General features: G+C 51.9%; 2 protein-coding genes across 4 annotated transcripts in view; both read left to right on the forward strand.

The window, feature by feature from the left end:
- The window catches only part of B9D2 (B9 domain containing 2), a 12299-nt gene extending 7047 nt beyond the window's left edge, over nucleotides 1-5252 (forward strand). For both annotated transcript variants that reach the window (XM_003802080.3, XM_012812916.2), the window contains exons 3-4: nucleotides 519-644; nucleotides 4719-5252. In XM_003802080.3, coding sequence (XP_003802128.1) covers nucleotides 519-644; nucleotides 4719-5032 — 440 coding nt within the window. In that variant the 3' untranslated portion in view covers nucleotides 5033-5252. The remainder of the gene's footprint in view (nucleotides 1-518; nucleotides 645-4718) is intronic.
- Nucleotides 5253-6113: 861 nt separating this feature from the next.
- Nucleotides 6114-16334, forward strand: part of TGFB1 (transforming growth factor beta 1) — a 23050-nt gene continuing 12829 nt past the window's right edge. The window contains exons 1-5 of one of the 2 annotated variants that reach the window (XM_003802081.3): nucleotides 6114-7333; nucleotides 10318-10478; nucleotides 12749-12866; nucleotides 14576-14653; nucleotides 14790-14937. In XM_003802081.3, coding sequence (XP_003802129.1) covers nucleotides 6979-7333; nucleotides 10318-10478; nucleotides 12749-12866; nucleotides 14576-14653; nucleotides 14790-14937 — 860 coding nt within the window. In that variant the 5' untranslated portion in view covers nucleotides 6114-6978. Of the gene's footprint in view, nucleotides 7334-10317; nucleotides 10479-12748; nucleotides 12867-14575; nucleotides 14654-14786; nucleotides 14938-16334 lie in introns of both variants that reach the window. The other variant, XM_012812922.1, reaches the window with a different exon arrangement.

Below are 16334 nucleotides of genomic sequence, written 5' to 3' on the forward strand. Positions count from 1 at the left end.
ATTTTTTGAGACAGAGTCTCACTATGTCACCCTGGGTAGAGTGCTATGGCGTCACAGCTCACAGCAACCTCAAACTCTGGGCTTAAGCAATTCTCCTGCCTCAGCCTCCTAAGTAGCTGGGACTGCAGGTGCCCAGCCACAACACCTGGCTATTTTTTAGGTGTAGTTGTCATTGTTGGTTGGCAGGCCCAGGCTGGATTTGAACCCGCCAGCTCTGATATATGTGGCTGGCGCCCCAGCTGCTGAACTACAGGTGCCAAGCCAGGACGAATGCATTATTCACCCATTTTATAGATGGGGAAACCAAGGCAGAAAAAGGTAACTTGCCCAAAGATGCACAGCAGGAAGAAGTAGTGCTAGGATTTGAACTCAGATATTTGGCTCCAGAGTCCACACTTTGTAACCCCTACCACCAGATGCCTGGGAGAAACAGAGTCCTATAGTCATAGCATCACCCCCTTCCTAATGGCTGCCTCCCACTCCTCTGTACCCCATCTGAGTCCTGGCTCTCACTACAGGGGCAGCATGGAAGCTTCTGTCAGGTGTGCGGGAAGGCCAAACACAGGTAGACACCCCCCAGGTAGGGGACATGGCCTACTGGTCTCACCCCATCGATCTGCACTTTGCCACCAAAGGTCTTCAAGGTAGGTACTGGGCCTGGGCCCCCAGGGGAATGGGGCCATTAGCACCCAAAGCTGTTGGAGCTGGGAACACCAAGTCCTGTCCCTGCTCCATACCCTGTGGGTTCCTTTCCCAGCCATGCCTGCCCCTGGAGAGGCTGAGCTGAGGCCTTCCCAACCCTGCTCTGCAGGAGACTGCAAGTGTGTGGGATTGGGGCCAAGGCTAAGGCTAGAAGGGGCCATGGGAAGGTGGGGTCAGGGTGGGAGGGGAGGTGGCTTTCAAGTAAAGAGACAAACCAAGAAGGTCTCCAATAAGGAGGAAGCTAGGAGGGGTTTTATGAGAGAGAGAGAAGTGCAAGGGTTGGTTGCTATTCTTCAGGAAGAGCTGCTTGCCTTAAAAGCAGAGGTGGTGCTCTGCTCAAAGGGGAAATGAGTATTTGGGGGAGGAGGGGTATCAAAAAACATTTTCTGGTAGAAAATGTGGGTTATTGGAGAGGAACAGATTCTAGGAAATGGTCTAGATCAGCGGTTCTCAGCCCACAGGAACTGTATTGAAGGGCCACGGCATTAGGAAGGTTGAGAACCATTGGTCTAGATAAATGTGCCATATATTTCAACAACATAAATAATGTTTACTGAATGCCTGCTGTGTGCCCAGCCTGTGTTGGCTGATACCAAGGGAGGCATTGGAGATCAAGACATACCCAGCCTGTCCTCACAGAGGTTGCCATCCCACTGGGGAGATATACCCATGGCAGCCCAGAGTGGGCAGGATTGGGAAGGGAGATTGTGGGACCGCAGAAGAGATGCCTGACTTTGTCTCAGAAGTCAGAGAGGGCTTCCTGAAAGAGGAGGCATTTGAGCTTTGCTATGAAGGAGCTAATAAATCAGAGAATGGAAGAGGGTTCTAGGTAAAGAATACTGCATGTGGAAGGCTCAAAGGGAGAGTGAGCCAGAGGTATCTGGAAAACCCAGGGAGAGCAGGAAGATGACAGAAGAGGAGGTGGCAGGGGACATATGTAGGGCTTTGAATGCCAGGGTAGGAAGCAGAGGCCATCTCCTAAAGACACAGGGAAGCCAAAACAGGCAATGAACAAGTCAGATTTCACTTATAAAAGACCTTTCTAGGGTGGCACCTGTGCTCAGTGGGTAAGGCCACCAGCCCCATATACTGAGGGTGGCGAGTTCAAACCCAACCCCAGCCAAACTGCAACAAAAAATAGCCGAGCACTGTGGCGGGTGACCATAGCTCAGCTACTCGGGAGGCTAAGGCAAGAATTGCCTAAGCCCAGGAGTTGGAGGTTGCTGTGAGCTGTGACACCACAGGACTCTACCAAGGACCAAGGGTGACATAGTGAGACTCTGTCTCAGAAGAAAAAAAAAAAAAAAGACCTTGAGCATCTACCCAGAAGGAAAAAAAATCCTTTTATCATAAGGACACTTGCACTAGACTGTTTATTGCAGCTCAATTTACAATCGCCAAAATGTGGAAACAGCCTAAATGCCCACCTAAATGGATTAACAAGCTGTGCTATATGTATACTATGGAATACTACTATTCAGCCATTAAAAAAAAGGAGACTTTATAGACTTTGTATTAACATGGATGGAAGTGGAACACATTATTCTTTTTTTTTTTTTTTTTGAGACAGAGCCTCAAGCTGTCACCCTGGGTAGAATGCCGTGGCATCATGGCTCACGGCAACCTCCAACTCCTGGGCTCAAGCGAGTCTCCTGTCTCCGCCTCCCAAGTAGCTGGGACCATAGGCACCCGCCACAACACCTGGCTATTTTTTGGTTGCAGCCATCATTGTTGTTTGGCAGGCCCGGGCTGGATTCGAACCCGCCACCCTTAGGTGTATGTGGCTGGCGCCTTAGCCATTTGAGCCACAGGCGCCAAACTGGAACACATTATTCTTAGTAAAGCATCATAAGAATGGAGAAGGATCAATCCTGTGTACTCAATTTTGATATGAGGACAATTAATGACAAGGGAAGGGGGTAAGCAGAGAGAGGAAGGAGGGAGGAGTGGGGAAGGGATTAGCAGAGAGAGGGAAGGAGGAAGGGGGTGGAGTCTTGGTGTGTGCCACCCCTTTTGGGGGCAAGACACAAAATTGTAAGAGGAACTTTACCTAACAAATGCAATCAGTGAAACCTGGTTTCTTATACCCTCAATGAATCCCCAACAATAAATTAAAAAAAAAAAAAAGACCTTTTGGGGTGGTGCCTGTGGCTCAAAGGAGTAGGGACTGGCCTCATATGCCGGAGGTGGTGGGTTCAAACCCAGCCCTGGCCAAAAAACTGCAAAACAAACAAAAAAAAGACCTTTCTACTGGCAGGAGGCATGGTGACTTATACCTGTAATCCTAGCACACTGGGAGGCTGAGGGGGATGGAATGCTTGAGGTCAGGAGTTTGAGACCAACCTGAGCAAAGCAAGACCCTGTGTCTAAAAATTAGCAGGCATTGTAGTAGGTGCCTGTAGTGCCAGCTACTCGGGAGGCTGAAGCAAAAGGATCACTCTAACCCATGGGTTTGAGGTTGCTGTGAGCTATGATGTCCCAGCACTCTACTGAAGGCAACAGAGTGAGACTCTGTCTCAAAAAACAAACAAAAAATAACAAAACAAAACCTAGAAAAACACCTCTCTAGCTTTCTAGCTGCCATGTGGGTGACTGGAGGTGAGGTGTACAGTTCTATCCTCTCAGCTTTTAGAGTCCCCAGGTCCCCAGTGGCAGTATCATCCTTCTTTTCTTTTTTCTCAAGCCCCTATTCTGTCCATCAGGAAATCCTCTTGGCTATACCTAGGAAATACATCCTAACTCCCACTTCTCAGCACCTTTTTGCCCACTCTGGTCTGACCACATCTCTTACTTGTACTATTACAATAGCCTCATCACTGGGGTGCCCTATCCGCAACTCCCAATCTGTGCTCCACACACAGTCAACGGGACCCTGTGAACACCTAAGTCAGCTCACATCCCTCCTCTGCTCAGAACTCCCTAGTGATCCCCACCTCACTCAGGTTAAAAGCCAAAGTCTTACCAGACATCACAACACTCAGCACAATGTGGCTGTCACCTCCTTCCCTTCTCCCCACTAAACTGAACTAGCCACGCTGGCTGTGCCAGGCACACTCCCTCCTCAGGGTCTTTGTACCAGCCCTTGTGGTTGGGTATGCTCTTCTCCCTAGACGTCCACATGGCCCACTCTCTTTTCTCCTTTTAGCATTTGCTCAAATGTAACTTTCTTATTGAAGTTTCCTTCATCACCTCCTTTCTAAAACATATTCCTACTCCCACCCTACCCAGCTTTATTTTTATCCAGAGCAGTTATCACCACCTGATATACCCTATAATTTGCTTATTTACTGTGTTCGTTGTCTGGGATGTCAGCTTCACAAGGGCAAGAATTTTTGTCTGCCATCTATGTTCACTACTATGTCCCTAGCTAGACAGAACAGGCCCTGACATAGACGAGGGGACTCAGAACATGAGATGGGGCTGGATCTCCAAAGGCTTTGATGAGTAAGCTGAGGGGCTAAACTAGATTGTAGGGAAACCTATGGAAGGAGAGAAAATTGCTTCTAGCTACCAGAGGGAAGGTAGATGGGTGAGAAAGCAAGAAAGGCCTTACTCCCAGAGAGGAGGACTGGGGCCATGGTGGGAAAGACAGGAAATATACCTGACAAGGCCCAAAGCACTGACCTGGGGACTGGAGGCACAATAGGCTGCTCTGATTGGGGTTTCAGGTGGGGAGGGTACAGAGAAAGGAGAAAGAAGTCAGCAGAGGCCAGATCTGAAGGGCCTTGAATGTTGAGGAGGTTGGGCTTTGAGGGCACTGGGAAGCCATGGGGGGATTTTGAGCAAGGGAGTAACATGGATTTTAGAAGGATACTTTTGGCTGTTATGTGGGGTGGATCAAGGGGTGGGAGCCCAGAGAGGAGGCTAGGGTAGACACTCAGGGACAGAAACCTATCACGGAAAGGACTGGGCCTGAGGGCTCCAGTGAATATAAAGGAGGGGAGGGAAAGGGGTAATACAGGAGCAGAAAGTGGGCCCTGATCATCCCTCCTTTCTCTCTCCTTTCTGTCCTGCAGGCTGGCCCCGGTTCCATCTCCAGGTGTGGTCCCAGGACAGCTTTGGCCGTAGCCAGCTCGCAGGCTATGGATTTTGCCATGTGCCCAGCAGCCCTGGCATCCACCAGCTGACCTGCCCCACATGGCGGCCCCTGGGCAGTTGGCGGGAGCAGCTGGCACGGGCCTTTGTGGGTGGTGGGCCACAGCTATTGCATGGGGATACCATCTACAGTGGGGCTGACCGTTACCGCCTGCATACAGCTGCTGGTGGCACCGTGCACTTTGAGATCGGCCTTTTGGTGCGTCACTTCGACCGCTATGGTGTTGAATGCTAAGGGCCCCTGCCTCCAATGGCTGCCCCCTCCATATACACCTTTAGACATCCAGTGAGGGGCAGGCTGGCACAGTGGTCAAGAGACTGTCAGATGTAACCCAGCTAAGGCATTGCATTGCTCCTGTCCTTGTTAGAACCTTGAACCAGTAACTAGCTGTACCTCTGGGCCCAGTTTCCCTATCTGTAAAATGGAGCCAATAAATATGTGGAGTCACAGGGAATTGGGTGAGAAGAGTCTGCTTAGCACACGAGAGGTTCTCAATAAAGGACAGCAATTCTTAGAAGTGCCTGCCTTTCTGGCCCCCTTCATGTGTCAGATGTCCTGTTGGCCCATCCTCCCACTGACATCTTCCTCAATCTCCTATCTTTTTTTTTTTTTTTTTTGTTAGAGACAGTCTTACTTCTTGTCCTTGGTAGAGTGCCATGGCATCACAGCTCACAGCAACCTCCAGCTCTTGGTCTTAGGCGATTCTTTTGCCTCAGCCTCCTGAGTAGCTGGGACTACAGGTGCCCACCACAACGCCCTGCTATTTTTTTGTTGCAGTTTGGCCGGGGCCAGGTTCGATGGGGCCGGCGCCCTACTCACTGAGCCACAGGCGCCGTCCTCAATCTCCTATCTTAACACTGTTCCCCATCCTCTGCCCCAGCCACACGCTCTCTTCCTGTTCTGAGACCCCTACTCTGATCCCCTCCCTTGTATCCTCATCCCGTGGAGGCAGCATGGGGTCACCGAGAGAATGAGCCCTTCCTGACAGGTCCTCTTTCTCTCGGTGACCCTCCGCTACCCCCAAAGGCACAGTGCATTTTGATCACGCGTTTTGGTAGTACTCCACCACCAGGAGGCAGCACACTGTAGGTGGGGCGGAGTCGGGGTGCCCGCCCCCTTTCCCCCAGGGCTGAAGGGACCCCCCTCGGAGCCCGCCCACGCGAGATGAGGAAGGTGGCCTGGCTCCCCCTTGCCCTCCCTCTAGGGGCCGCCCCCGCCCCCCGCGCTTCCTGGGTGGGGCCCGGGGCGGCTTCAAAACCCCCCGCCGACCCAGTCGGTCCCCGCCGCCGCCGCCGCCGCCCTTCGCGACCCGGCCTGTCCCCCTCCCACCTCCCTCCGCAGATCTGCCAGACGTTGAGGGCCCCGGCGGGATAGGGGGGACGCCCCCTCCGGGGCACCCCCCCACCCGCTCTGAGCCGCCTGCGGGGCCGGCCTCGGCCCGGAACGAAGCAGCCACCGAAGAGCAGCCCGAGGCCCCAGAGTCTGAAACGAGCCGCCGCCGCCCCCGCTGCCGCCGCCACTGTGGGGAGGAGGGGGAGGAGGAGCGGGAGGAGGGACGAGTTGGTTGGGAGAAGAGGAAAAAAAACTTTTGAGACTTTTCCGCTGCTGCTGGGAGCCGGAGACGAGGGGACCGCTTGGTGCGGCGCTGCCCCGCGGGGAGGCGGCAAGACTTGAGGACCCAGCTCGTCCTCCCTTCGCCACTTCGGACGCTTGCTCCCTTCCTGTGCCCCAAACGGCGTTCCCCAGGCGCCCCCATTCCGGACCAACCCTCAGGAGCCGCAAACCCGGCCTCCCGCGAAGACTTCACCACAGACCTCGGGCGCACCCCCCTGCGCGCCCCTCTTCCCCCGCATCCCGTCTCCTGAGCCCCTGCGCATCCTAGGAGGACCCTTTTTCCTCCGAGAGACGGATCGCTCTCAGACCTTCCACAGCTCCCCTATTCAAGACCACCCACCTTCTGGTACCAGGTCTTGCTCATCTCGTTTTCTTCCGTGGGATACTGAGACATCCAAGTCAGAGCCTCCCTTCCGCCCTTGCTCCTCTTTCCCTGAGGGCCTCAACTTTTCCCCAGGCCCTCCTACCTTTCCCCGGGAGACCCCCAGCCCCTACAGGGGCGGGGCCTCCCAGTCGCACCGGCCCTGTTAGCGTTCTCCGCAGTGCCAGGGGGCGCCGCCTCCCCCATGCCGTCCTCCAGGCTGCGGCTGCTGCCGCTGCTGCTACCGCTACTGTGGCTACTAGTGCTGTCGCCTGGCCGGCCAGCCGCGGGACTGTCCACCTGCAAAACCATCGACATGGAGCTGGTGAAACGGAAGCGCATAGAAGCCATCCGCGGCCAAATTCTGTCCAAGCTTCGGCTCTCCAGCCCCCCAAGCCAGGGGGAGGTGCCGCCCGGCCCCCTGCCCGAGGCCGTGCTCGCCCTGTACAACAGCACCCGCGACCGGGTGGCGGGGGAGAGCGCAGAGCCGGAGCCGGAGCCTGAGACAGACTACTACGCAAAGGAGGTCACCCGCGTGCTAATGGTGGAAACCAACAACAGTGAGCTCGGAGGGGTCGGGGAGCCTGGAGGCGCGCCCCCAGGGGGCGCCGGAGTGCAGGGGTCATGGGGAGGAAATGACAGAGGAAACTGGCTGGAGGAAGAGGACCCCCGCGGGCGCCGGGAACCTGGGGAGGGGGGCCAAGTCCTCAAGAGGATAGCGCTGATCTACTCTCCAGTATCTGGTGTTGGAGAGGTGGAGATAGCGAGCGATGGACCGCTTCTAGAGGCGACAGGAACGTGCAGGGTCGTGCGGGGAATCCGTAGAGAGAAGCAATGAGGGTAGGGGGTAGGAAAAACCTTCCTCCTCCAGGGTGCATTAAGTGCGGGGGTCAGGGGTGGGGGTTGCAGAGAGGGGAGCTTGGTTTGGGAGAAGCACAGACCCTAGCATTGAGAAAGGAGAGGCAGTGGGGAAAGTTGAACCAGAGCTCGAGGGTCGTGAGGTGAAAAGATTCAAGGACAAGAAAGCTAGATGAAGCGAACCTCAGAGGAGGCGGAGAGCGGATCCTCTACATGCGGAACTGAGTCGTGGGAAGGGAAACGGTATGGGGAGTGTGATAAATGCGGGGAGGAAGGGACGCGAGGTCGTTGGGAATAGGAGGCTAGTGGGAGAAGCGTGGACCCCACTAGGGTGCGGGGGAAGCGGAGGTGTCCTGGGTGTTTCGCACGGAGACGCCAGACATACTGAGAGGGGAGCCCAGGGGGAAAATTGAACCCCCAGGACACCTAGAATCTGGGTCATGGGAGGGGGTCTACAGAGAACGGACACAAGCGTGCGAAGGGTGGGCCCGGGAAGGGGGTAGAGGAGAGATACACAGTGCCATCCACGCTGTGAGAGGCGAGGCCCCACTGACCACGGGATGGAGGGAAGTGGGCTGTGAGGAGTCTAGCCGTAGGGGAGCGCTCCACTAGACCGAGGTGAGAAAACCGAGCTGGTAGGGGTGAGAAAGCCCCCACGTGGGTGCCACGCGCGGGAGGAGGAGTCTGCACTTCCAGAAGGGGGAAGGAGGACCCCGTTGAGCTAAACGCAGTAGGCTGGACCCTGAAGTCCCAGTTCCTCTAGGGGAGGTTGGGGAAACCCCAGCGTCCGGCCGCCTTGCCCTCCTCCCTTCCCTTTCCTTCTCGTGCCCCGGAGGGTGGAGGGGGGGAATCGCGCGACAAGCCTGGGGCGAGACGAGGCAGGTCTGGTCCCCGCCCTCCGGGCTGCGTCGCCTTAAGCTCTCCTCACCCGAGTTACGGGCCGGGCTGCCGCAGGGGGACTCGTCGGCACTCACGCGGAGACCTAGGCGTCTCGCGTGGCCCCGGAGACGTGGGGGAGGCCCCCCAGGTTTTACTTTCTCTTGGGCGTGGACTTGTGGGTCCTGGCCCATTCCTGTGCCAACTTGCAGCTCCAGCCACCAAATGACGCCTCCTTCCCAATCACATCTCAGTCTCTCCTTTTCCGTCCTTTCACCTTGGTTGTAAAGATTTCTTTAACACTGACATCTCCGATCCTCTTCCCCAAAGGCGCCTGTCTCCCTTCTTGCACGTGTCTGCCCATCCACCTCTTCCATCCCCGTTGGTTCTCTGTCCACGTTGGTTCTCTGTCCACGTATGGGTCTCCTGGTTTCTCCCTCTCTTCCCTTTTTCTCCTCTACATTCCCTTCCCGTTTCTTCTCTCTCTCCACCATTCTCCACCTGTCCCTCTGTGCAGCATGGTCCAACCCTACCACTCCCTCTTCTCTCTCTTCCTCCCTATCTGTCTCCCCCAGCCCTTCCTTGTCTCCCTCTGCCTTCCCTTGGGGTTTGCTTAAGTAAACCGCACTCTTTTACTCCAAGAATAGTGCTTACTGGGGGTGAGGCAGGGAGATTGGCGGGGATGTGGGTGGGAGGAAGGGGGCCACAGGAAAGGTTTCCCCTGTCCTTTCTCATCAGAATCTCCACATTTTCACCCCCCCCCCACTATAGGAGGCCCCAAAGGACTTGTGTGGTTGATCCAGGAGTGCATGGCCAGCCCCAGCATCCCCAACTCCAAACTTTTCCCAAACTAGAAAACACTCTAATTTTTCCTAACCCCTGCAGCCATTCCTACCTAGAATGAACCTTACCTTTAACCAGCTGGAGGAACCAATGCTAATAATGTTACATTAGTAGGGAGGCAGGATCAGTAAGGGTTAAGAGCACAGCCTTCAGAAACAGACTGTTGGAGTCTGAATTCTGATCTGCAGCTTGGGGCACATTACTTAATATCTTTGTGCCTCCATTTCTCTACCTAGTGAATGGATGTAATAATAGTATGAGATTATTGTGAGGTTTAGATGTCTTCATGTCTGTAAAGTGCTTTGAAAAGCATCTCACAAATAGCACTTTTTTCCCCCTTGCAAATAGCACGCTTTAAATATACTATTGAGTGGCCAATGTGTGCAGACTGTGCCACCTGCTTTACCTGCGTCATCTCAGTTATTTTACTGTAATCCTGGAATTGGTTCTTCTGGCTCAGAGAGGGGAATTCACTTGCCCAGGGTTACTCAGTGGTTTAGTTAGGAGAAATTGGGTGAGAACATAAGGAGCTTAATGTTATTGCTGTTTTTCAAAGAATAACAGGAAACTAAGGTTCAGAGGGAGGGTATGAACTGCCCAAGATTACACAGCTGAGAGGCTGCAGAAGGTCCCAAAGCCCTTGGCCCTTACTCTCCAATTTAACTTGCATTTGAAGCTCTGCCCTGGGGAGGCAAACAGAGTGGGCTCCCTTGGTGCCAGTCTAAGGCTGGGTGGCCACTTGATAGATAGATGATGCTTCACCAGAGAGAAGAGTGGTTAAGATTCACTTTACAGATGAGGAAACAGACCTTCCTGCAAGGAACATCACATAGCTAAAAAGCGTCAGATTCGCACCCCAGCCCAGAGCTGTCAGCTCTGGAACTCATGCTCTTAGACTTGGGGTGCGCCTGCTCCCTCTACCCTTGCCAAACCCCTGACATTCTTCCTTTCTGCTTCTCCTGCTCAGAAATCTATGATAGATTCAAAGACAGTCCACACAGCATATATATGTTCTTCAACACATCAGAGCTCCGAGAAGCAGTGTCTGATCCCTTATTGCTCTCCAGGGCAGAGCTTCGTCTCCTGAGGCTCAAGTTAAAAGTGGAACAACATGTTGAACTCTATCAGGTGGGCACATGAGCCGCAGAGGGCCAGCCTGTGGCCAGGAAGCCGGGGGAGGATTGGGGAGGAAACAATTAGGTCGCGTGTGGTGGCTCATGCTTGTAATCCTAGCACTCTGGGAGGCCGAGGAAGGTTAATTGCCTGAGCTCAGGGATTCAAGACCAGCCTGAGCCAGAGTGAGACCTCATTTCTAAAAATAGCCTGGCATTATGGTGGGCACCTGTAGTCCTAGCTACTTGGGAGGCTGAGGCAAGAGAATCACTTAAGCCAAGAGTTTGAGGTTGCTGTGAGCTGTGATGCTACAGCACTCTACTGAGAGCAACAAAGTGAGACTCTATCTCAAAAAAAAAAATTAATTTAACATTCAGTTCTTCTGTCTCACTGGCCATATTTCAAGTGCCCTGTAAGTCATGTGTGGTCAGCAGCTGCTATTTTAGACGTTGCAGATAAAGAACATTTCCAGAAAGTTCTTTTGGACAGTACTGCTCTAGAAGATATGGGGTCTGTAGTAGGAGTGAGGCCTCTAGAAGGGCTTGAGTCTAGAAAGTAATATGGCCTAGAATCCATGTCATCCTAAACTTGTAGGATGGTAGATTTTTAGACTCTCATAAAGAGAGAGCTTTGTCTAATATTAGTTTAGTTTCTTGGAGGAGAGAATCCAGTCTTATTCTGTAGTCTCTGCAGTATTACATCCAGCCCCAGGGGATCACAGCACATGGATGCTTTGTGTCTATAACATCTAGGAGTGTTGCATGCCAGACTTGTGGGTGTTTTTTTTTTTTTTTTTTTAGACAGAGTCTCACTTTATCGCCCTCGGTAGAGTGCTGTGGTGTCACAGCTCATAGTAACCTCCAACTCCTGGGCTTACGCAGTTCTCTCACCTCAGTGTCCAAAGTAGCTGGTGCCTGCCAGAACGCCTGGCTATTTTTTGTTCAGTTTGGCTAGGGCCAGGTTCGAACCTGCCACCCTAAGTATATGGGGCTGGCACCCTACCCACTGAGCCACAGATGTTGCCCAGACTTGTGGGTTTGTAGAATATTAGTCTCCTAGAACTTCTTAGGCTTATTAAATGTAGAATTCTTGGAATATTATCAAACATTGGAGTTATAAAATAACATCTAACACAAGCCCTTAAAAAGTTACCAACTCTCTAGCCAGGTGTTCTGGCAGGTGCCTGTAGTCCCAGCTACTCAGGAGGCTGAGGCAAGAGAATCGCCTAAAGAGTTGGAGGTTGCTGTGAGCAGTGTGATGCCACAGCACTCTACCGAGGGAGATAAAGTGAGACTCTGTCTCTACAAAAAAAAAGTTACCAACTCTCAGCTCGGCGCCTGTGGCTCAGCGGCTAGGGCGCCAGCCACATACACTGGAGCTGGTGGGTTAGAATCCAGCCCAGGCCTGCAAAACAATTTCAACTGCAATAAAAAATAGCCAGGCATTGTGGCAGGTGCCTGTAGTTCCAGCTACTTGGGAGGCTGAGGCAAGAGAATCACTTGAGCCCAGGAGTTTGAGGTTGCTGTGAGCTGTGGCGCCACGACACTACCAAGGGCGACATAGCGACACTCTGTCTCAAAAAAAAAAAAAAAAAAATTACCAACTCTTTTATAATCCTAGCACTCTGGGAGGCTGAGGTGGATGGATTGTCTGAGTTCAGGAGTTTGAGACCAGCCTGAGCAATAGCAAGATTCTGTCTGTACTAAAAATAGAAAAACTAGCCTGGCATTATGTCTAGCGTCTATAGTCCCAGCTACTTGGGAACCTGAGACAAGAGGATCTCTTGAGTCCAAGAGTTTGAGGTTGCTGTGAGCTATGATACCACAATACTCATCCTAGGACAACAGGGTGAGACTGTCTCAAAAAAAAAAAAAAAAGGTTACTGATTCTCAAAAGTTTGAGGTATCAAACTTGCTGAACCATATGCTCAGCAAACCCCAGAAAGTTAGCAGCAGAATGTTAGCATTGTGGGCTGTCCAAGCTGAAAAGGACTGGGCATTTCACAATGAGGAAACAGGCCTGAAAAAGAAAGGAAAATGCCGTTGGCCCTGCAGGGAGCGTGCTGAGGCTGAGTCACCTCAAGGTGCCTTGATCCCAGGATAGGCTCTTTCTACAGCTCTCCTGGCAGAGGTGCTATGGAGGAGGATGGATCCTACAGGTTCGCATAGTTTGGATGTCTGGAAGCCTGTTTTGGGGAACAGATAGGGTGAGGAGTACAGTCAGTGTATTTGGAGGTCATGGTAACATCTACCCACTGTCTCTCTGCCCTGTTGATCATCTTCCAGAAATACAGCAACAATTCCTGGCGCTACCTCAGCAACCGGTTGCTGGCCCCCAGCGACACGCCAGAGTGGTTGTCTTTTGATGTCACTGGAGTTGTGAGGCAGTGGTTGAGCCACGAAGGTGAGGATAAATTGTCTGCCCCCCACCTCTTGCCAAAGGCCTTTCTCAATGGGTTAAACCCCATTGTTTGTCCTGGGGTACCTTGCCTAGCATCCCTATCCCATATCTGTGCCAGAGCACTGGTGCTGAGACCTGGCTGTCCTCTCTTGACACTCAAACCTGATGAATCTCTTAATGGTTAATCCATTTCCGGAGCATCTGCTTTCTGTTTTTCCCTGTGCTGGGTGATGCTGGGGACTCCTTGCCCTGCTGGAGTAAGTAGATGGTCCGTTGTGTGGGTAGGTGGGAAGAGATCTGTAGGTGGTGATGCCCCAGACTGGGCAAGGCTGGGATGGGAAACCCAAAGGAGGTTCCTGACCCAGCCTGGAATCAGAGAGAGTTTCCTGGAGGAGGAGACAGCTAAGCTGATATGTGAGGGATAAGTACACCAGTCTAGAAAAGAATGGGTAAAAGTATTCTATGCAAAGGAAACAGCAAACACCTGAGGCCAGGGAGAGCCTGATGCATTTGACCTGTCCAGGAGATGATTGTGTCTATCCTGTTCCTAGCTGAGACCAAAGTGGTGCCCATATCTCTCTACCTTATCTCCCTCTCATTCATGCATTCATTCAAGAAACGTCAACAGATTCCTGCTCTGTGCTTGGCCCTGTGCTGGCTGGTGTGGGGAACATAGTGGTAACCAAGATGGCCTCAGTCCTGCCCTCATGGGGCCCACAGTCATTTCTGCACACTTAGGAGTTCTTGCCAAAGGCCCATAAGGCAGTTATGACCTAGAATGATCCAGACCACAATGGGGAGGCATGCAGGTTGGGGGCAGCCATAAGTATTGTAGGGAGCCCAGGGAAGGCACACAGCCTCCTTTGGGGGAGTCAAGGAGAGCTTGCTGGTTGAGGGCAGTTGTATTAAGACTGACAGAATAAGTAGTAATTTGGCCAGGTACAAAGATGGGGATAGGGAGTAGGTGGGCCCTGGGAGGAGTGTCCCAGGCCATTGGACAAAGGGCTGGAAGGATCTCATCTGTCTTGGTCAATGCTGAATCCTAAGCACATGACATTGCACGTAGTAGGAGCTTGGAAAATATCATTCATTCATTCATTCATTCAAGAAACATTTATCCTATACCTGCCATGCAGGAAGTGCCCAGGCTTAGATATGCCTCCCAGCCTACCATTTGCCCCCTGTGTGGCCTTGGGCAGGTCACTTCCTCTCTGTGTGCCTCCAAGAGTTTGGGTACGAATTTATAGAGATAATGCACATGGGATATTTAGAACATGGCCTGGCACCCAGTACACAGTAGATCTTTGTTCTTGAGATTGGAGCCAGATCTAGTGGGGAGCAAGAAAAACAAGGATCCCAGCCCCCTGCATCCTGCTGTCTTTGGAGAACAAAGAGAGAAATAGCCACTCACAAATCTCAGAGAGGGTATGCTCTATGGAGAAAATGCAGTAATGTTGTAGTGGGAGAGGCCTGTGTGAGCTGGAGGGCCTTCCCGAGGAGGTGTTGCTTGATCTGAGACCAGGAGGAGGAGAAGGAGCCAGCAGTGCAAAGCATTGGAACAAGAGAGCTACAGCAGAGGACAGAGTGGGTGGGTGGGAGAGGAAGAGCCCCTGGGGTTTGATCTTTCTTTACTTTTCCTCAGAGGGAAGCCTGGTGAGCTGCAACCTCAGGGCAACAACCTCAAACAGGCTTCCCTTTCCCCACTCCCACAGGGAAAATGGAGGGTTTTCGCCTTAGTGCCCACTGCTCCTGTGACAGCAAAGATAATACACTTCAAGTGGACATTAACGGTGAGGCCACTTCCCTGGCTGTGCCTAGTAGTGATTCCTGTTTGTGTCTGTGTGTGTGCGTGAGTGAGGGAGTGTATTCCCATCTGCCTCCTTTCCCCTCTGAGAGTATGTACCCCCAACTCCCAAACCAAAGCAGGGTTCAGTTCCAGCCGCCGAGGGGACTTGGCCACCATTCGTGGCATGAACCGGCCCTTCCTGCTTCTCATGGCCACCCCCCTGGAGAGGGCCCAGCACCTGCACAGCTCCCGGCACCGCCGAGCTCTGGACACCAACTACTGCTTCAGGTAAACTGTGTGGCCTTTGAAGCTTTCTAGGCTGGGGGCTTGACTGCTGTTTGCCAACCAGCTGCTATAGATTGGACACCTGGCTGCTGCTATGCTTGGGCAGAGTGGTTCATTTAGCATGGAGGGCACAGAGGAAAAGGTCTGAGACCTAGAATGCTGTGCTGGCAACTTGTAGTTCAGTAATGTTGGGATCAGGTTACTTTTTTGCTGGACTGTTAGAATCAGAGAATGTCAGAATGCTGAACACTAAGGATGTTGGAATTCAAAGTTGAGAGGCCACCACATTAGATTCCTAAATTGTTGGCAGCTTGAGGTTCTAGAGTGTTGGGATTCTAGAATGCTGGAATTCAGTGTTAATTATTGAAAGCTGGAATGTTGAGATCCTAGAATTTGGGAATCGAGAATTTGAAGATTGCCTGTGTTGGATTTCTACTTCATTGGCAGATTGTAGACTCCCATGTTGGCAGGTTGGACTCCTAGAATAATATGCTTAGAATGGTGGAACAGTGAACTGAAATATTAGCATCCACAGTGTTGGAGTTGGAGAAAACCAGACCGTTATCTCAGAATGTTGGAACTCAGTGTTCAAATGGTAGAATCTTGAATGCTCAGAGTTTAGAAAGTGACAGTTTGGACCTCTGGAGTGATGTGCTCAGAATTGTGGAATGTTGGAATGCAGCATTGGAATATGGGAATTCAGGAATGCCAAGATCCTCAAGAGCTGGGAAGCTGGAATCCTAGAAAGTTGAAAATGCTGTCAGAATGTTAGAATCTTAAGAGGCTGGAATATTGTAACTTACAAAACTCAAGGCCAGGTGCGGTGGCTCATGCCTGTAATTCTAGCACTTTGGGAGGTGGAGACAGGGGGATTGCTTGACCTCAGGAGTTCAAGATCAGCCTAAGCAAAAGTGAAACCCTGTCTCTACTAAAAACAGAAAAACTGAGGCATGAGGATCTCTTGATTCCAAGAGTTTGAGGTTGCTGTGAGCTCGGCATGGCACTCAACAAAGGGCAACAAAGTGAGACTCTGTCTCAAAAATATAAATAAGTAAATAAATAAAAAATAAAAATAAAAAAGTCAAAATGTTATATTCCTAGAAAGTTGAAATTCAGTGGTAGAATGTTGTTAATTGAAAATGATACTCTGACCTCATTCTTGTCCTGCTTAAAATATTTTGATGGTGCCTCTGGGCTTTGTTACCTGCTGGCCCTCTGCTGGGAAATCAACCCTGCTCTCAATTCATTCACAGGGTTACTAGCCTCAGAGCAGCAGCAACCCTGTGAATGAATTGAAGTCTTGTCTTTTGTTTGTTTGTTTGTTTTTGGTTTTTGTGAAACAGAGTCTCACTTTGTCACCTTTGGTAGAGTACTATGGCATCACAGCTCATAGCAACCTC

The sequence above is a fragment of the Otolemur garnettii genome, unplaced genomic scaffold, assembly GCF_000181295.1.
Source record: "Otolemur garnettii isolate 467f Iridium unplaced genomic scaffold, OtoGar3 scaffold00233, whole genome shotgun sequence".
In the NCBI taxonomy this organism is placed as follows: domain Eukaryota; kingdom Metazoa; phylum Chordata; class Mammalia; order Primates; family Galagidae; genus Otolemur; species Otolemur garnettii.